This window comes from Sander lucioperca, chromosome 3 (genome assembly GCF_008315115.2).
Source record: "Sander lucioperca isolate FBNREF2018 chromosome 3, SLUC_FBN_1.2, whole genome shotgun sequence".
NCBI classification, from domain to species: Eukaryota; Metazoa; Chordata; class Actinopteri; order Perciformes; family Percidae; genus Sander; species Sander lucioperca.
This window is the reverse complement of record NC_050175.1, coordinates 23,647,038-23,667,955: the sequence shown is the minus strand read 5'-3', so window position 1 is coordinate 23,667,955 and position 20,918 is coordinate 23,647,038. Positions and strand designations below refer to the sequence as shown.

At 38.4% G+C, this 20,918-nt stretch overlaps 2 protein-coding genes and 2 long non-coding RNA genes across 5 annotated transcripts; 2 read left to right on the top strand and 2 right to left on the bottom strand.

The window, feature by feature from the left end:
* Positions 1-1,375: 1,375 nt before the first annotated feature.
* On the bottom strand, positions 1,376-6,221 carry sord (sorbitol dehydrogenase). The gene is made up of 9 exons (XM_031324145.2): positions 6,001-6,221; positions 5,857-5,890; positions 5,154-5,318; positions 4,712-4,871; positions 4,472-4,590; positions 3,492-3,557; positions 3,153-3,331; positions 2,015-2,136; positions 1,376-1,833 (listed from the first exon to the last, which is right to left on the bottom strand). Exons 1-9 carry the CDS (start codon positions 6,052-6,054, stop codon positions 1,668-1,670), a joined length of 1,065 nt encoding a protein of 354 aa, XP_031180005.1. The 5' UTR covers positions 6,055-6,221; the 3' UTR covers positions 1,376-1,667.
* A 1,069-nt stretch (positions 6,222-7,290) lies between these two features.
* Positions 7,291-11,449, bottom strand: terb2 (telomere repeat binding bouquet formation protein 2). 2 transcript variants are annotated; one of them, XM_031276626.2, is made up of 8 exons: positions 11,432-11,449; positions 10,576-10,718; positions 9,829-9,910; positions 9,581-9,720; positions 8,141-8,202; positions 8,000-8,061; positions 7,814-7,902; positions 7,291-7,596 (listed from the first exon to the last, which is right to left on the bottom strand). In XM_031276626.2, exons 2-8 carry the CDS (start codon positions 10,637-10,639, stop codon positions 7,484-7,486), a joined length of 612 nt encoding a protein of 203 aa, XP_031132486.1. In that variant the 5' UTR covers positions 10,640-10,718; positions 11,432-11,449; the 3' UTR covers positions 7,291-7,483. The 2 variants fall into 2 exon arrangements, with proteins under 2 accessions (XP_031132486.1, XP_035855436.1); XM_035999543.1 differs by having other exon boundaries at positions 7,814-7,893.
* On the top strand, positions 10,843-15,927 carry LOC116034039. Its single transcript, XR_004100958.1, has 3 exons — positions 10,843-11,040; positions 11,241-11,370; positions 15,711-15,927. It is a non-coding gene; the product is annotated as an uncharacterized LOC116034039 (long non-coding RNA).
* Positions 15,928-16,469: 542 nt separating this feature from the next.
* Positions 16,470-19,776, top strand: LOC116034040. The gene is made up of 3 exons (XR_004100959.2): positions 16,470-16,480; positions 17,539-17,540; positions 19,503-19,776. It is a non-coding gene; the product is annotated as an uncharacterized LOC116034040 (long non-coding RNA).
* Positions 19,777-20,918: the final 1,142 nt, after the last annotated feature.

The following is a 20,918-nucleotide window of genomic DNA, read 5'->3' as shown; positions in this document are numbered from 1 at the left end:
CATTCGTGAGTAAGTCAAACTTTTGATTTGCCTCATAATTTTGCCTTAGTGAGACTTTTACTTTAAGTAAAATTCAGAATTCAGTCTTATTAAAGGAATTTCTGGATGTCTGAATTTGTAACTACGGACCAATTGTAATTAAAATAGTTGGAATTAGACGAGCAAACATTTTAAATAAATTGCAGAAGGTAAAACAGATCTTTAAGAAAGACGATTGGGGCCACATGGAAAGTTCTGAGTTTAAAGTCAGAATTCTGAGAAAAAAGTCAGAACTCATAAATTTTTCACATGTGGTCCTTATTCTCTTCCATAGATCTTGGACTATTAAATCTTTCGTGTTGGGTTTTCTCGTTAAGTTTCCAAATTGCATGGTTTGATGTCTGTCAGTGCATGTATTGCATAGTTTCCGGTTAGTACAAAACTGTACAGTAAATAGATTTCTTGTTTACTAACTGCAAAAACAGTATACCATGACAAGTAGTATATTGTACATACTGTAGTATGGAATTGGGACAAACGCAGTATCTGTGTGCCTATTCCATAATTCGTAGAAATCCTAAACAGCTTTTGAATATGTTGTGTTCACACTGGAAAAGTAAAGAAATTAGTCAAAGATATCCATAACACTTTGATTCTTGAGTGTCAACAAATGAATCAATTGTGATTGGTAAGACAGCAAGGAGCCAGTTTAATTGTCAGTGGCATTTTAAAGACACAATTTGATTGATATTCTTGTTATTTGTTGTGTACTAACTGCCAAAAAGTGTACTTCAAAGATTAATATATAGTACATATTGTACTAATAGTACTTCAGTCAGGAACACTCTCGCCATAGATTTAACCATGTATTGCAACAAATGGAAATACAGTTCTGCTTGGCGCTGATGGTTCCTCTCTAATAATGCTCCCTGGATCAGCCAAGCAGCATGCTAAACTTAAACAGGGAGCGTAATGCTGAACCCCCCCATGTATACAAAAGTGGGCCCAAATCAAGACATTAAAAAACATTTTAAACGTAAGTCATGTTAGGACTCTAAACAAGGAAGGCAGAGGCAAGCTTTGCCAGCAGCAGCAGTGTAAGGCAGTATTGGTGAAGCAGGGATCAGTGAGGAGGAGGGAGACATTTAAATGGAGCGCCTTGATGTGAGAAGGGCTGTGATTGGTTTGTGACTGATAGAAATGATAATTTAATTGGTGTCCTGCGTGAACTAAGGCAATGCTTAATGTAGTGTATCATTAGGACAAAGACACTGCTACAGACATTTCCACTTTGACTCTCTAGTTCCCCCTGATGCCTGCAATTGGGTAGTGCAGGTTCTGTGAAGATGAAATATAAAAAGCCACCTAACATTTTTATTTACATTTTTATTAAAGGATTTTCTTTTACTACAATAGCTGTATGTACAATGATCCAATTTAAAATGGAACAATTGATATACAACCATTAAACAACATGTTGGTTATACAACAAAGTTGAGCATCATAAAATAATTACTCGTACCATTTGATGCTAGTTACATCTGTGACATGCAGTCAGTTCACAGTGCTGTTATTAGTGTGTCTCTTTGAACTGGCTGTTATCTTGCTCAGGGTCAATGTCCAGTTTGCGTTTATGTCTGCTTGTCATGCTGAGTCGGGTCAGGTTTGTTTCAGTGCAGCGGGTTAGATTAGGGATTCTGGTCATTCTGGTCACACTTTAACATGACCTTTATCCCGAGACCCTGACGCGTGGTCTCAAAGGCCTGGACTGCCTGCTCCAGGGGGAAACGGTGGGTCACGAGGGGCTTCACGTTCACTTTACCTGCTGCCAACATGGCTATGGCCATCGGCCAGCTGCAACACACCGAGACAAACATTTTACTCATGAGTTCATAATCTGTGATACCTAATATGTACTTTACGAGTCGAGCTTCGGCCACAAACATAAATGATCGAATTATTACTCTCAACTGGAATTGCCTCCAGCTTTGCTTTAAACATCTGCTTATAGAAAAAAAAAGGGATATTTCCTCACGTGTTGCAGTAGCGGAAAATTCCTCTGATGTCCACTTCTCTTATGGCAGCATTGATCAGAGGTATAGTGACCATTTCAGGACCGAGACCCACCAGCGCCACCACACCTCCTGAACGTGTCGCCTGACAAGAAAATAAATAAATTACAACTTTGGGTTATTTTATGAGTCTGCAGATACTGAAAATCTGGCATTTATGCCTCATAGTGACCCGAGTATATGCTAGTATAAATGACAAACAGTGGAGGAGAAAGTATTCAGACTCTTAAGTAAAAGCAGCAATACCATGTAAAAATACATTACATCTATTACATCATCCATTACAGTAGTAAAATAAGTAAAAGTCCTGCATTCAAAATGTGAGTAGTATCAAGTATCAAAGTATCAAAACTAAAAGTAAAATGGAAAAATTGCCACTGTGATTGTTGCATTTAGGGATGTCCCGATCAGGTTTTTTTGCCCTCGAGTCCGAGTCATTTGATTTTGAGTATCTACCGATACCGAGTCTCGATCCGATGCTTCTATAATATATAAAAAAAGAATAAAGAAGAGCGAAAAAACAGATCCAGGATGTTCCTTATTTTTTATTTAATTCACCTTATTTTAACATTCAACAACTCTGTTAACAAAGAGCACTTCTGTGTTTCTGTGTGGAGTCAAAAGGGTCTAACTCTGTGCCACCGCATAACTATAGATGTATTAAAAAATAATGAGAATATATATACATATATGATATACACGTGATCGGATCTGGACATCCCTAGTTGCATTATTATATAACAATACTATTACAGATGTAATAACATGTAGGTAGCATTTTACTGTTGTAGTCGGCTGAGGTGGAGCTAATCATAACTTTTATATTCTGTTGGGTAGTTTAATCTATAACAATTGGATATGTAAAGTAACAAGTACTGTAGCTTAAGCTGTTGGATAAATGCAGTATTTCCCTCTGAATTGTAGTGGAGTTGAAATATAATGTTGCATGAAATGGAAACACTCAAGTAAAGTGCATATAGTGCCTCAAAATTGTAAGTCGGTACAGTACCTGAGTACATGTACTATTGTCTAGACTGTGTGCAGAGCTACTTCATAATTCTGAATACAACTTTAAACAGTCTTTACTGGGTAGTCACATACATAGATGGCAGTTTGAATGCTGCTCTCCACACCAGAGCATTCAATAGTAACGTGAGGCTGAGCGCCCAGCTTGTCCTCTACACTCTTGGCCAGCTGCTGGGGTCCGTCTCCTCTCTTTACCGTCAGCTGGAAGTCTGCACCCAACTCTTTGGCTATTGTCAGACGCTCAGGGAACAGATCTGAACACAGCAAAGATGGATTAGAGAGAAAAAGAAAAGACTGGAGAGAAGATGCTACCAGAATATGCATGTTGTGTTGCTTCAGTTGAGATACATGTTTATAGTGTGTGTGTGTGTGTGTGTGTGTGTGTGTGTGTGTGTGTGTGCGTGTGTTTTATACCGGTGATGACGACCTGCGAGGCCCCCATCGCCTTGGCCACAAGCAAACAGACCAACCCAATAGGTCCTGTGGGAAGAGAAGAAATAAACAAGATGCCTACTGTAGAGACTGTGTTAAATATCAATTTGAAGCTTGAGATTTCAATGTTCACATAAAAAGAAGAGTCAGTCACATGTACTGCATAACTTTACCCTTATAAGAAACAATGAACTATTTCACCTGGGAATGCTTAACACAGGTGTCTTAAATGTGCATCACCTTGTTTTCGCAAAACAAAAGGGATCTGTTAAATATTAAATCTCTCACAAGGTGCGTTAAGGTTCAGTAGTTTTTTTACTCACTCCAGTTTTGGTGTGTCAGTATGATTCTCAATTTTGTGACTACACCCAGTGACGCTTTTTAAACTACACTCCTTACTTACAGGGACATGTTAGACCAACACAGTACAATCACCTCCTTATATATAGAGATGGCCCGATACCATTTTTTGCTTCCCGATACCGATTCTGATACCTGAACTTGCGTATCGGCTGATACCGAGTACCGATCCGATACCAGTGTGTCATATATTTTATTATGTTTTAACAACTGTATACTACTATCCCTGTATGGATGTGATATTATTTCTATCTTTGTTGTCGGTCTGGCTCAGGTTAAACACAAACAATGAATGCCACAGAACTTTCTTTTATTATCCAGTTTGGAAGTCAGTTAGCCTATAACGGAAAAGAACATAAATAAACTACTTTAACGTAGATTTTCTTTAGGGCTTTATTACATGGTATCGGATCGGTGCATAAACTCCAGTACTTCCCGATACCGATACCAGCGTTTTAGGCAGTATCAGAGCCGATACATCTCTACTTATATATTAGTTTGCAGCATGTCCTGAAATGAAGCCTAAAGTATCTTGATGATGGAAATTTCCTACAAAAAGTCATGACATTTGTATAGTGTGTTAAATAGTTTTTCATGTTTACCTGCCCCACAGATGAGCACAGTACTGCCGAGGGTTACACCGGCTCTGCGACAGGCGTGGATCCCCACAGACAGAGGTTCGATTAGAGCTCCCTCCTCGAACGTCACGTTATCAGGCAACCTGGATAGAAAAAAGACACAGAACGAGAAAAAAAAAGACGAAAAAAAGGATATATGCAAAGGCAGGCAGTTTTTAGGTAACCTTTTGTGCAAAGCCATGAAATCCTGAAAAAAACGGTTACTTGTAACAGAAGTTGGCACTGTGCTTGTAGTATCGGCACAGATTTCCATCGTCGGGGGGCGTGGCACAGAAGAAGATGGTAGGAGACAAGTTATATCGTCCATTTTTGAGGAACTCGTCCATCTCGCGGGGCGCGCCGGGCTCAATGGCCACTCTGTCGCCTAAAAAATACACAGTGAAGTTTACAGCAAGGACTAAGTGAGACCTTGCATGAAAATTAAACACTATACTACAATGAATGCATGTACTTAAATGCATTTATGGCATAGTAAATATAGTAATATAACTTTTTAAATTTCTGTTATATTGTATTGGAATGATATTTTGAAAATGTATTGTTGTTTGAAAGCATGTCAACTTCCCTTTTAACAGAATGGCAGATTTCATGAGACAGAGCCTTCGGTACTTCCCAGCTCTGGTACACAAACACCACAACCACTTACCTACTTTGAGGTGCTTGACTGCTGATCCGAGCTTCACCACCCGCCCTGACGCCTCGTGCCCCAACACCATAGGTTTAGTGACCACGAAGTCCCCAATTCGGCCGTGCTGCCAGTAGTGAACATCTGATCCACAGATTCCTACAGAGTGCATCTGGAGCAAAACCTCTGGGTGCAAAACATGACACACAAGTCAGGGACAGTGAAGGTCCAGTACAGACTAATAAGCAGGTATGCATTTTGTCACCTTGTCACAAAAGGACACTACAGACCAGCCTAATTCCAGACCTCTGGATAATTCCCTACGTCTTAAAAAATCTGTTACAAGTATCTATTTTTTGACCTCAGTGCATTCTAAGTTGACTTGCAAGTCACAAAGATTTTCAGAATGAATAAAAAAAAAACTACACACATTTCAAAACTATAAGAACTATGGCTAGTTTCTCTGCAGTTTAAAATATATCCATATATGAAAATAAATTGAGCTGAAACAGAGCAGCCAGGCAGCTGCAATGTATTTTGACATGCAGCAGCTTTGAAATTGAAATTGCGATTTAATTAATGTCAGTTATTATAACCTCACATAAGGTGCAAAACATATTAACATATATTTCTGAAATGCTTGTTGAAGTAGCCTATAAATTGTAATTTGCATGTCAACAGTATTTTCCAACACATTGAGCTCCACCAGCTGAATATATCACACCATTGGGTCCTGGCTCCGGGACAGGGCGCTTTTCCTTTGAAAAATTGACAAAATGCACAAAAAAGAAGGCAAAGGTTGCAGTCAGTTTAATTCACACAGACTGTAAATAATACAAATGGCACACGTTTGTGCTCGGTCTCCTACCAGCCGGAGGTCTCCCTGGGCGTGCAGCACCACGGACAGATTTTCCTCCGCCATGACAGATACAACACTGAGCAGACACAACAGGGTGAAGACAGCAGACAGATGAACTCCAGAATGAGTCCAAAGAGAGATTTCTCTTCTTGTTAGGCAAGTGTCAAAGTTCAGAAACCAGCAAGCGTCGTCCTTCCTTCCTGATAGCGGGGCTGGTACCAAAACAAAGCATGCGATTGGCCAAAGACCCGTGGAAGAGTCCACTTTGTAGGGGTGACCGCTTCCACGCAAAAAAAATGTAACTGCACTCATAACATTACTAGAACTCCTACTACTGCTCGATATTACTTTGATATATGTTTACATTACGTTAATATTGATTATAATTTACTATTGAGCCTGTGTCATCGATATGTCGTGATGTAATTAGCATAAAAATCCTTTAACATGCGTTGAACGATTGTCCAATTGAAAACTGACCATGTTTTTGTATGACAAATACATCATTATGGTTAGCTGTGATTAAACTAAGATTTTTCTCAAGGTTTCTCTTTTGATGGCATCTACATTGCAGAGAAAGCTTTGTCTTTAGATTTCTTATTGAAGTTTCCAAATCAAACAATAACATATTTCTAACTAAAAAAAACAGAAAGTAAGAAAGTGTTTTATAAACAAATAGTAAACAACCATAAAACATATCCAGTATGGTATCTTTGCTTGTAGAATACACATTTTATATGTATCACATAGTTCATAGTTTATCTGTGATCTGTACAGTTTTGTGAATGGAAATCAATAAGAGATAAATAACAGCTCTGACCAGGATACACCTCATTTGTAGAGCACTAAATGAAAAGACTGTAGTTAGATGTTCTTCGTGCATTCTGTGTATTGCAAACATTACAAGGCTGCCAACTGGTGATTCAAAACTATAAAGGCCTATGGTGTTCAGTATCTGCTGCATTTCTTACATTTAGGAAAGTATTATTTAGTGAGGTATGACTACAGACTAAGTTAAAGCATGTTAGTTGAACACACAAGCTTAATTCCTGCGGCAAGTCTATCCTCTGTTGTCAAACTAAATAGTACTTCACAAACTATACTGTAACACAAATTCCACAGATGTAAGAAGTTATGTAATTGTAATTGCAAATGTGGACCCATTTGTACCATTTGCCTTTTTCATAGACAGTTCATTTTATTGGGCAACATGAAAAAATAGGGACTATGTTAGAGGGGTAAAACAATTAGTAGATACAATGAAATAATGTTGGATACAATTACAAAAGGAGATCGGCATTAGCCATGTTACACTGATTTATTTTATGGCAGTGTATACATCTACACCGCATACACAAGTGCAGCTAGGCAATGCAAACATACAGTAATATGAAACAGAACTATTTTGAAAGTGCATTATCTACAGCTTGCAACTGTGACACAACTGCTACTTGTTCTTCTTTAACATGCTTTTCTCTGAGTGCATGTTTGCTTATGTGTGCGGCAGGCAGCAGTGGGCTTTACAGTTGGAGCATTGAAAACATCCGGGACGGAAATCACACAGATCAACTGAATATTTCTGAAGGTTATTTATGCTGACGTACCCTGTAGTAAATAAGTCAACAGAAAAAAAGGTGTTATGTTAACACTCAACAACATAGAGGAAACGTCTTCCAACAGATGTTTCAGATTGTCACATAATCCAAATATTGATTGCACACGGCCTTCATTACAGGTCAATTATCTATTATTATCTTATTAGAAACAGCAAAGACATTTCCTCAAAGAACATACAGTAAATGGCAATAAATGATAGTTTTACCTGTGAGCATGTTACTAACTGGATAGTGAGCACACAGAGGGGCTTCACTTTCTGATGAGTCTGTGTCAGATGGTTCAGATGGTTCAGAACTACCAAAAAGAGTAATAAGGACTTCATTAATTCACTAGACAGTTTACAAATTCTTGAGATCCAATATTAAATATTTACAGTGGAAACTTAACATACTCGCTTTTGCTGACTTCACTGTGCTCGTCTTCTGTCTGGCAACTAAAACTCTTATGGAAACCCTGTCAAACAGAAGGCAGTCCAACTAAAGTGACTGACATGATTTGCCTTTGTGTAAATTATTTTAACTGGTGTACTTACCTGAGTAACTGACAGCTCATCTTCACACTCCCAAATCAACCTCCCAACCACTTGTCTCACCTCTTAAATGACAATAAGAGGAACATTATATGAGTTATAATTCATAAAATTGGTTTTCTTTTAAATTAATCAATCGTTAGAGTGGATCCCAACAGTTTTGACTTAAAGGTCCCATGGCATGAAAATGTCACTTTATGAGGTTTTTTAACATTATTATGAGTTCCCCCAGCCTGCCTATGGTCCCCCAGTGGCTAGAAATGGCAAGAGGTGTAAACCGAGCCCTGGGTATCCTGCTCTGTCTTTGAGAAAATGAAAGCTCAGATGGGCTGATCTTAGGGCTGTCCCAAACGATTATTTTTGAAACGATTAATCTAGCAATTATTTTTTCGATTAATCTAACGATCAATTTTTCAATTAGCGATTATTTTCCCATTGCTCAATTATTAACAATTTACACAAAACAAATTTTAATAAGGTTCAAATCTCTATTTATTAAAATTGTTTAACACTGCACTGTTAAATAAATTTGTAGTGCAACCTGAAGCTAGATGTAGGCTATCAATCCAACCACAAAATAAAGTCACTTTCAGGAGGAATACAAAAATAACAACTTAAAGTAAACAGAGCAAGTGCAAAAAGAGTAGCCTGTATTTGCTTTTTTTAACAGTAGGTAAAATAATGAATATGCTCTTGTTTAACATCCAAGCTCTTCTCCCTTTAATTTAACTTTAATTATTTGTATCTAAAGGCTGGTTAGGCTGAGCTCGGCTAGCTTCAGAGCTAAGGCGGGGCTACAGATTAGGTGTCCCTAGAACCTGCATATCTATCAGTAGTTCCGCATTACAGTAATTAATTTGCATGTGAGTTTTATTTATTTATTTTATTTAGTGACGCGTCGATGCAAATTATTTGTGGCGACGCATTTACGTAATCGATGACGTTGACTACATCGACGAATCGTCTCACCCTAGCCGATCTGGAATCTCCACCTTATGAGGTCAGAAGGGGCAAGGTTACCTCCTCTTTCTCTGCTTTGCCCGCCCAGAGAATTTGGCCCACCCATGAGAAAGAGAGAGACATCAAGGCATGAAAACAAGCAAAGTGGCAATTGGTCAAGGCCACAACCCTCCATCTTGCCCCCCCCCCCCCCTTCTCTCTCCTCCTCAATAGCATTTAAAGCTACAGACACAGATATGGCATATCCTAAGGAAAGCTCATTGTGGGACTGGCTCTAGTGGCTGTAATTCTGCACCAAGGCTGAATTTCGGGAACGAGACCTCAGATACAGTATTAGGGGATCACTAAGGCCTATATAAAAGCATCCAAAAAGCAGCATGTCATAGGACCTTTAAGTAATGACCCTTTATCACAAGTTGACAACAACCAAAGAGAGATGTAGTATGGTTTACAATAAGTCAATAAACATATACTAGTCCTCACCGTCCTGTACTGAGGCTGGAGGCAGCACATAATGACCAATGCACACAGACTTTACACTCTGGCGCTTATCACACGCGGACAGAAACAAGCTGTGAAAAACCACCACCTTGTTCCAAAGATAATCTTTGCTCTCAAATATCCTGAAAAACAGAAAGAAATTATTGCTTGTAGAGGATTATAGCAAAATGACTTACAAATGTTCTGCTAGATGATAAATGTGCAACTTTCCAGTTCTTCATCACGCTCACCTCAGAGTATCAGGGCAAGTAGCATCCTCACTGAAAAGGTAATCAGCTGTTCTCCAACCAGCAATGGTTCCACCCTCCAATCCTACAAGAAACATATACTATGAACAAAAAGCAAGATCAAACTACCACAAAGTGTGTGTTTTGGAATGCCAATGTAGGTCCAACGTGAACTAATTCAATCAATCAATCGATTTTTATGTCACATGAAATCGGATGCCCAGCAGAGAAGTGAGGTGAGTGATGAGCGACTCATAACCACATGCCATCACCATCCAACGTCAACCACATAAAGCTCTACTAATAAAAGCCATTGGTTCCCAAACTTTTTCACGTCAAGGACCCCTAAACAAACACACATTAGACCACAGACCACCATTTGATAAGCTTTCGTAATAGGGTCCCCATCTAATAGGATTTTGCTTTTAACGTTAGATGTTTTATTACAGAACGTGTATTAAACTCATGACAAAAATACATACATACAGTAATTGTGTTACATTTGGATGGAATTATAGTGAAAATAAATTATTTTCTTTTTGGCTGGGGACCCCCTGGAACTCCCTGAAGAATCCCTGGGGGCCCTTGATCCAACTTTGAAAACCACTGAACTTATTAAACGTTTTAGACCGCTAGTTTAATTAATAAATACATTTACATTAGCATTATTTAGCAGGTGATTCATAACTAGCTTAGCTAGCTCAATTAAACCTATAAAGTCAAACATTGACCTGATAATAGGTTACTTACTCCAAAAGTTGTAACATCCCTGTGGCACACTGCTTGAAAACCAGGCAGACTTATTCCTAAACATAACTAACTTACAGTCCTCTCTTTTGATAAACTGTTAGCTATTAACTTTCCAGCTAGTCTGCTTATCTTTATCTTTTAAACTGCAGTGCTGCGCCTACGCTGTCGTTTGGCGCGCAAACGGCTCTGCTGCATTTAAGTGCTGTTGAAAACTGTTGGAATTGTTGAAATTCGGAGAATCGGACGACAGGTCTGGGTCTGGGTCTGGCCATGGAGGGTCTGACTTGTTAGCTTTTATATTTCAGTAGCATAGGAGGTGGATTCTATGGCTGTTTGTACGTATGGTTTAATGTTTTAAAAAAACAGCAAGCCTAAAAAACAAGTAGGGTACTTAAAATCACAACCACCATAAGAAAAAAATAATCCTGGTTTTGTTCTGCTATTTTCCCAAAACACATGGTCTGGGTAAGTTAGCTAACGTTAGCCTGTTGAGCCTACTGAGGTGTTGATAATCCTTATTTATCTTTGGACGTTGCTTAATGTCAAACAAATTGTGAGTATGTATCCTGCTTAACTGTCTTATTTACATTATTACCACATATACCGGTATAAGTGAAACGTATTCAGTGTTTCTTCAGTATGTTTCTTCAATGTGACCTTGTCAGACATGGCCACTATGGATGTAGGTTAACGTTAGAGGGGCAAAGAGAGGATCCAACTGACAGCGAAAAGCAGAGGATTGTGAATGTGAGCAGCACACAGACATTTCTGAATGAACTGTGTCCACAAGTCAAGGTGTTTATTATCTGCTGTAAGGTTTTCTTATGAAAGGTACTTATACAAGGAAATCCTTTACATATAGCTAATTATAATCAAACATAAAATCGTTAACTGACATACACATAAAATAATGATAACTTTAGAGGCTGTTAGATGTTTGTCAGTCTGTTTTGTAATTTACTGTATTTCTTTCTCATCTGATGTTTCTAAAGCCATAGAAAGTCAAAGATTGGAAGGCTAATGCCTCTCAGTAACTCTAACCTATTATTCCTCCTCCTGACTGAATATTGTATTGTGTGCCTGTCCTGTTTTTACATTGATGATGTTACAAAGAGCGTTCCTCAGGGATCCACTGTGGGCCCTGTTTGCCATTTTCAGAAATTGATTTTCACATTTCAGAGATATGGATTTAATCTCTGCTGTGACCAGTGGTTTCATTGAGAGAGTTGGCATTTTGCTCATTGAGAAATTGTCTAACATGTTGGTCCAAAATCTTCAGTATGTGTTCATTTGGGTTGAGATCTGGTGATTGTAAAGGCCATAGCAAATTATTTATACAATTTAATTATAGTCAAACCGCATGGAAGCTGCCTTTGGTATGTTTCCCCACCTAGTTATTGTGGTTTTTACCTTTGTCACCCATCTGAAGTATGACCACCAGCAGTGTTTTGCAGTACTACATTTTACCACCAGATGGTAATATTTTGTAACATATATGCCTACAGTTGATCATCATGGTCCATTATATGGCTTACAACAGTCCAGTCTAACAATAAATAAAATCCTGTACTGATCAAGTCATTACAATCGTTTTCATTTAATTAGTGCAGCTGCCACTGCATTGCTTTGAGTCCAAGCAGGTAGTGTATTTCCAAAATGTAACTACCTTTGGAAAGCAAAGCTATTTTGACTGTGAAATTAAGCTGGTGACTGTGAGTTGAATAATGGTGTAGCTTTCAGTTGATGGAATTGCACAAGAGTGGTGATGTGCCCCAGCTTTTAAATGATCCAGCACTGGATTATTTTTAAATATTAGTAAGCAATATTCAATGTGGTGCTGTTTTATCTAATGTTCAGCAACCAGAAATGTTTGTTGGAGGTTAACTCAGTCTCTTACAGATAAAAAATTGATAACATTTCATTTCAGCAGTTATGTTGTCAAATCTCACTTGTTCACAGTAACATCCAGTTCTGTGTACTGGCTTGTAGACTCACTCACATATTGGATAGCAGTTTTTGGCAGTATGTAGACATCAGCAGCTCTTCTTTTTATTATTCTATATGTTCTATAACATCCTTGGTGGGGTTGACTGCAGGTCAGGCGCTCATTGCTACCACAGACACGCACACACGCACACACACACACACACACACACACACACACACACACACACACACACATACATACACACACACACGAACGCACGCACGCACAGAGAACCCGTTGACTCCTGTTTATGAAGCCCAATAATGTCATGTAACCTTGTGTTTTATAACAGCAGCAGCCTATTAAGGAAGAGATTGCTGTACAGCAGGATTGCTGGTATAACTGATAGGCTATGCCTGTTTGAACTCTGAGAAACCAGAGAGCCTATCACTCTGTCACTAAAGGGAATGTATAGGATGTATCTCAGGCTATTACAGGTCTTAGGAATTGTTTGGAAAACCACTGAGCAGCACATCTACTGCCTGTTGGTTGACAGAGGGTGACATGCATGGACAAAGACAGAGATTGGATGTAGGTTACTACATGCGTGTTTGTAATATTTTGGTCAGCTTTCCTGCGCATATACTGGCATTGGATGGAGACTGAGTTCAGCGTACAGTGAAGCCACACCCTGTTTCTTATACCCAACCCCCCACCATGCTCCGCTCAGAACAAAGCACTGGAGAGAGGGACTGGTCGTGGTACATGCACTAAGGTTTAACATGAGCAGAAGGACAGTAGACAAAATGAATCATCTATCTGTTGTTAGACATTTATGATACACATTTATGATAATTAAAATTGTGGTTACCCTTTTATTTTCCTTGCAAAGAAACAGTATAATATTACCAGAATATGGATTTTACTGTGCATGGAAATAATTTGTCTTCACTGACTTTCTTGCAAACCGTTACCAAAACATTAGAATGATTAGAATGATGATAAATGAAATACTGTAAACATTAAACTGGTCGATTAATTGATTTGTGGACTACTGACATAGAATTAATCCACAACATTACTGATAATCGGTTAATTGTTTAAGTCATTTATTAAGAAAAATGCCAAAGATTCTCTGGATCCAGCTTCTCAATTGTGAGGATGTTATGCTTTTCTCTGTTTTACATCACTGTAATTTGCATATATTTGTGTTGTGCAATATGAAGACGTCACATTGGACTCTTTACGATGGGCATTTTTAGTCATCAGATAAATCTGTAATGTAAACAAATGTTTGTTGCAGCCCTAATTAAGTGGAGCGTGGAAACAACTAGTTGATTGATTGATTACTAGATTGACAATTTTTAAAATTTTTCGACCAATGATAATTTGCTCTGGTCCTTGTCTTGTGAGAGAATAAGTGAAATATCTTTGTGTTGCGGATTGTGGTTAGACAAGTTATTTGAATATTTGAAGGCTTTGAAACTGATGGGCTTTTTTTACGCTAAATTAATCATCAGATTTTGATAAAGAAAACAATTGTTCAGCTCTTATTTATGTTCAAGTTGCAACCGGGATGTATTATCATAGTGAATTCATGCTCCAACTGTTAAACTTTACATGTCTCTTGCTCTTTTGTTTGACTCTGGCCTGTTTTGTGTGTTTGTGTGTCCTCTGATGTCCAGGAATAATTCACATAATCTGAATTATGTAAAAATGACGGGATCTGTCCTCTTCCTCCCCTTTGGTTTCTGTTGTGCTGATTTAGTCTTTTCAGCTTCCCTTTTGCTGGACAGAGTAAATGGCCTGCGGTGGCAGAGCTGGCTGCCCCGGGCTCATCCATCTCCTCTCTGTCCCTTATGATATTGGTCCATTGTGTGGTAGCCCAGATTGTTGTATTGCCATTGTTGCTGTATTATTGTTGTTTATGGTAGTGTGTTTTAGGGCTGCAACTAACAATTATTATTGTTAATTCATCTGACGATTATTTTTTAGATGGACTAATTGATTGTTTTATCCATAAATGTCAGACAACAATACCTATCATCACATTTTCCCTGGGCCCCAAGTGACATCTTTGTATCACTAGTTTTGTCCAGACAACAACCCATAATCCAAATGTATTCAATTTACTATAATAGAAGACTTAGAAAATCAGCAAATTTTCACATTTGAGAGGCTTAAACCAGTACATTTTTTGGCATTTATGCTTAAAAAAATTTGTTACTGATTAATGTTCCTTTAATTGACTAATCGATTAATTGTATTAGCTTTGGTATGTTGCTATAGTAGTACAATATGATTACCATAATGTTACATAGATTTGTCTCTGTTTTGTCGCTAATGAGATTCAACTATAATCCTGATACAGAGATGTTGTTTGGGTCTTCCTGCAGGCTCTGTTTGGCCTGGTTTCGGTTTGTCTTGATCTCCTGTGGTATTTGCTGCACTCATACTGTTTTGATAGAAACGAAGGCTACATTCACAGGGGAATTTGAGCGGATGCATCTACATGTATGAAATCTTTAATTAAACACCAGAAAGCATAAATAATGAGCAGCGTGATTAAACATTACACAGAAACAATAGCACAAAAGAAGAAAAAAACATTAATGACTTCCCAACTGTTGTGGGGGATGGTCCAGTACAACACGGTCTGTGTTATTATGGAGCCCACGCAACTTCTAGGAAAAGCCCGTCCTTCAATAGCATTCACACACTACCATTGGCCAGGCGTCCATGCTTACGCTAGGTAACGTAACCCAGTTTGTTCAGGTCCTATCCCCTGACCAATCGGCTATCCTAACCTTAACCACTCGAGGTCAATGCCTAACCCCAACCAATCCAAATAAAATAAATTGAATTGAATTAGATCCATAATAACGCGGGCGGTCTGGATCAAGGACATTATTTTTTTAAACTAAGCGATCCCAGACAAGCTCAATAACAACTAGTGTCTTTATGAATTGCTGCTGGCTTTGGATTGTATATATTTACTGCTTCTAGACATCATGAGATAGCCTGTCAGCATTTTCATACAGTACTTTGTCAGTGAGATGGAGCAGTAAACCTTACTGGAGTTATATCATTAAAGAGCTATAGAGGAGTTGATTTGCTATCCGCACCAGTCTGTCAACTTGCATTCACTTCTGTGTTAAATGAGGAGTCTATTATCTCTCTCTCTCTCTCTCTCTCTCTCTCTATCAAGTCTCTTTCTCTCCAGCTGAACCAACAACATCAAAGGAGTGTGCTTCAAATCGCAGGTGTTGAAGGATTAATCCCACCGCAGGATGGGGTTTTATTCTCAGCCTCATCTTTGATGTAGTGTCTCTTTCACTCACTTGTGTCTCTAACCGGTAACATGGATTGGTAACCTAGAGTATCCTTTGCTAAACTGAAAATATGGAGTGTCTTCATTCTCACACAGCTACATACTGATATTGATATTTTGCTGCTGCAACACTGGAATTTCCCATTTTTTGGGGATCAATAAAAATCTATCTATCTATCTATCTATCTATTAGGTAAGAGGCTGCACTCAGGAACTGGAAAATATATCAGTTTCCATTATATACATTTTGCAGCGGCTGCCCGATATGGGGCACTGAATTTGATGAAGTATGGAAGCAAATAAGAGACAGTATTTGAATTGTAATAGCCACTGAATACTTAATACTGACATATTTTTCCTAGAAAACTATGTATCTGAATTTATTTGTTCGAAATTCAGCTCTTTGAAAACAAAATATGAAATGTTTTGATTTGCAATTTCAAACGCTGAATTTGAATAGATTTCTTTTAATGGTCACAAATTCAGATCTAAAAATTGAAGTTGAAAAGTTCAAATAAAACAGTCAAATTCAATTGTTTAAATTAAGATTCAAAAATGCAAGTTCAAATATTGGAGCCCTGAGTTTGATTGTACACAAACAGCAAACTGGACAACTTACTGGAGCCCTGTCGTTTTTTTCCCTGGCAGTCATCTTTGAGTTTCAATTTTTGAGCAAACCCAAGCGCAGTGGATCACAGCGGGCTGATGGCCAGCGGCAGGGCTTTGTTTAAAAATCCTAGAGGAAACACTGAATGTCCTGTGATTAATGTCAGTAGTTGCACAAATGAGGACAGCATTTGACAGTAGGTGATTGGGACAATGTGTGATATGAAGATATACAGTATACCGATATAAATATGCCTATCGTCAGAGATTTCACTATACCGTTTAGCATGGTAGCTATCCCTTTAACGTCTCTGGATGAATAAGATAATTGTGGGCAATATTAATTTTTAGCAATGCCAGTGGCTGTATGGATGGCAATGTCAGTTAGGTTGGTTGGTTGACCACTTTGGTCCATACTGAAAAATCTCAATTGTTGCTATCAAATGTTGTACAAACATTTGAAACAGCGTACCGCACAGAGACAGACACATGCAAGGTTGTTTACTTCATAGATGAAATGGCAGTTAGTATAAACAAACAAGTTAAAATGCAAAAGAACATTTATTGCCTCTTGGGGAAAAACATATGACTGGGTTGAGAATGATGCCATGGTTATGAGTAGGCTAATCAGTGCATATTGTGTGTGTAGCAAATGTGTGGTTGAGCCGCTGAGCGAAAGAGAGAGAGACGGTGGCTGCGCTGTGTAACCTAGTAGTTTAGGAATCGATAAGCAGAACCAAAAGTTTTATTTCTTAATGATTCCAAAGGAATCCAAATTTTAGAACAAGTTCTAATTTAGAACCGGTTCTTAATGCCCAACCCTACATACAGTATTAGTATTGTGACATAAAATTACATGTACTGTTATGTATGATTTCATCCATATCGCCCATCCATAGTTGGGCCTTTTATAGATTCATGTTGTTTTTTTTTACTTTCATGGTACCCATAATCTGTGTTGGCCATTATAGCTCATTGGTACAGAGATGTGTTTTCTGTCTGTCGGACCTCTTTTTTAAGGCACATGCACTTGATTTTGAATTTGAAGCTGCTTCTAAATTCAAACTTATTTTGACTCTATAGAACACATTTGAAATAGAAGTATTGCAAATTAACAGGGAGAACTAAACACATCACTTGAAATTCAAAATGCTGCTTACTAACTAATTATGGGTTAAAAAGTTACAGTACATATAAGCAGTCACTGTGGTATTTAAATATTACACAATGATTAAACAAAGTGTATGTTATTCACCATGCACAGGTGCATCTTCTTAATCCTACTGGAGAAATCTCTACAAAAGAATGTCCACATCCATCCAATCCTTATTTACCTAACCTACCTAATCACATAAAGAGCTAAAACCAAATTGAATGTGAAAATGTTCTTAAAAATAATTAAAAAAAATTTAAAGAAAAGTGAAAAAAATATCACAGGGAAATATTTTTTCAAAACTCTGTGAACTCACACTTGTATCTAAGTAAAAGTGAAGCAGAGGAGACAAGGAAAGTTTTCCAGAGTGACCGCTTTAGTGCTAGCTGTAGGCTTCATGCTGACCTTTAACCCTGGTTGGGTCACTGGGATGTGTTGGTGTACTGAGGAGGGACAGGAGGGTACATTGCTCCCCAGACCGTTAAGAAGCCATGCAGGGAAACAGCTGAGCAGCGCCTGACAGTAGGGTGATAGGAAACGTCGTAGGTCCCACAGGCTTACCTTTAGGGGAACAGACTCACTCTTAGACAAGCATATACTGTAGACTCATACATGCATCACATTCACGTGCACATGCATGCACGTGTTTATACATTCGCAAGGCTGCACAGCGGTATCGGTTAGGCAACACACAGAGTGAAAGATGTATTTGAACAGAGGACACCTGCGAGACAGAAACTGCCAACAGAATCAAAGTTTTGACTGACTGTAGCCAAGTTTGTGTCTCACCAAGGACTGTCCTGCTGCTATGTCAGACCATGTGTGAATGTTATTTGCCCTCTTAGTTACTTGGGTCCACGATGACATCTTGTCATCTTTTGGAGTTTGGAGGATGGCATCACTAAGAAATGGCCGCTCCCTGGGGTTGACATCCCACTGAGCACAAGCCATTTAGATTAATGACCTGACTTTCTGTTCTGTTTTCCTTACGTCCCATCATCTTCTCTAACTCTTTTCTAACTTTGCCCATTGAGTTTATGAACCTACATTTCCTCCAACTTTCTACGGTTTTCCCTGGTGGACAGCAGTGGAAGAAGCATTTATATCCTGTACTTAAAGGTGTCCTGTGGTGTTCTCTTGTCAACAAACAAAAGTTATGCTTACATTCAGTGTTTCTGTGTGTATTCTTGAGATCTAAAAAAACATCGTAAATGCATCCTTCTTTATAAAACATTTGCAAAACACTATTAGTGAGCTTAATACATCCATGGGGTAGCATAATTTAGAGGGAACAACCATATTGTATTTTGTCCATAGCAAACCCCGCCAGTCGGTCCCAAAACGTCCTAGATCCAGTTAGATAGTAAATGCCGTGAGCATATTTTTTTTTGTAAAGCTTTACAATCGTTCCCTGCTTATTGCAAGATGTACATTTTCTTCAAAACTTATAAGAAAAATGAAAATACTCATATAGCCATTTTCAGCGTGTAGCTTGCTAGCTCAAAGTTTGTTGTTGTTTCCCAAAGAGGACGGAGTTAGACAATGGCTACACACAGAGAGCGGAAGGCGAGGGACATCCTGCAGTGCTGGATGTCCCGGCGATTATTCTGGAAATTAACTGTCGTTGATCCAGACTATACTGGGGAATAAATGATGAAGTGCAATACTAAATTGTTAGCGTATCGAACAGTAAGTTTCATATGCAAAATGTGAGTTTAAGTATAACAAGTAAAAGTACTCATGTAGCAGAATGGTCAGTTTTATATTATATATATTATAATATGTTATTGTTATTACTGAAGAATTAACCTGACAGACCTGTAATATGTAATATAATCTGTAAACCTGTCATATTTTAATGTTGCTGCTGGTCAAATTGGTAGTACTGTAATTTTAAATATTTTATATAGTTAAGCTTAGCGTTAGTTCATGCAGGACACGGAAGTCATACGCCCGCTGATTGAATTATCATTCCTATCAGACACACACCAATCACAGCCATTCTCACATTTAGGCTATCCTTTTACATATGACTCCCTCCTCACTGGTCCCTGCTACACTGACGCTGCTTCACTCACTGCTGCTGCTGGCAACGCTTCGCCTCCACCACTCCAGCCTCCACCTTCCTAGTTCAGAGTCCTAACATGACTCAAAGTTTAAAATGGTTTTCATTGTCTTTCTTTTGGCTCACTGTTTTTTTACCCAGGGGGGTTTCTGCATTGTGCTCCCTGTTTCAGCTTGGCATGCTGCTTGGCTGATCCAGGGAGCATTATCAAGAGCGGAGCCATCAGCGCCAAGCAGAACTGTATTTCCATTTGTTGCAATACATGGTTAAATCTATGATGAGAGAGTGTTCCTGACTGAACTGCTAGGTTGTTTGATTTATAACAATACTAATGTAAGGTATTTTATTGTGTAACCTCTCAGTTGAGGCTTAGGAGGAAGTTGTAGTAAATATAGAGCTTTTATTTTGAAGGGAAAAAGGGAAGTGGAGAAAGGGTTATACTTTCTGACGTTTGACTGTGTTGAACAAAAAGAATAAAGTGAGACGTGCAGTGCCGTCTTGGTTCCGGCATTGGAAGCCCGTGTCTTCATTTTAGAGTTAAACAGTGAGTCTATACAATATAAGAAACGCTCGGTTACACTAATATTATTTAAAAAACTTGCTATGCAGAGTAATGAGGAATAAATCCAAATCAACATAGCAGAGTAAAAGGTATATTTAACTCTGAAATTTAGTGGAGTATAAATATGAAGTAGGATAAGTAAAATGGAAATTCTCAAGTGAAGTGTAAACGTACCTAATTCTATATCCAAATCAGTCACTTTGGTTTTTCTGATGGATCACCCGTAATCTGTATCTGTTGTGATATTAGCCTGAGACCTGTAGCTATTACAGTACTAATGATTAATATCTAAATGTTTGAAAACTGTTCTTCTTATGTTAACAAAGTATACATACAACATCCCTGAAACACAAACTGACTGGAGTGTCAGGTGTTTCCATTAATCATGAAACCATGTAAACAGAGAACAGTTGTGAACAATTTAACGAATATAATGGGATGTCTGGCTTTTTTCTTGTTCTGTGAGGCGTGGTGATCTGGAGACATGTTTCTTCTTGTTTTACCAGCACAGGATGCCCCTGTCTAAACACAGGCCCCGTCTTCTTTTTAAAACACTTGAACACACAACTTGTGTTTTGGCAGTATCTCTCAAACGTATATCTCTGTTTTCTGTAACCTACTGTCACAGGAAAAAAGGGACAGATCTAAACTGTATCTCTTTAGTAATAGACCTGTGCCATGTCATTTAATTAAGTTGTC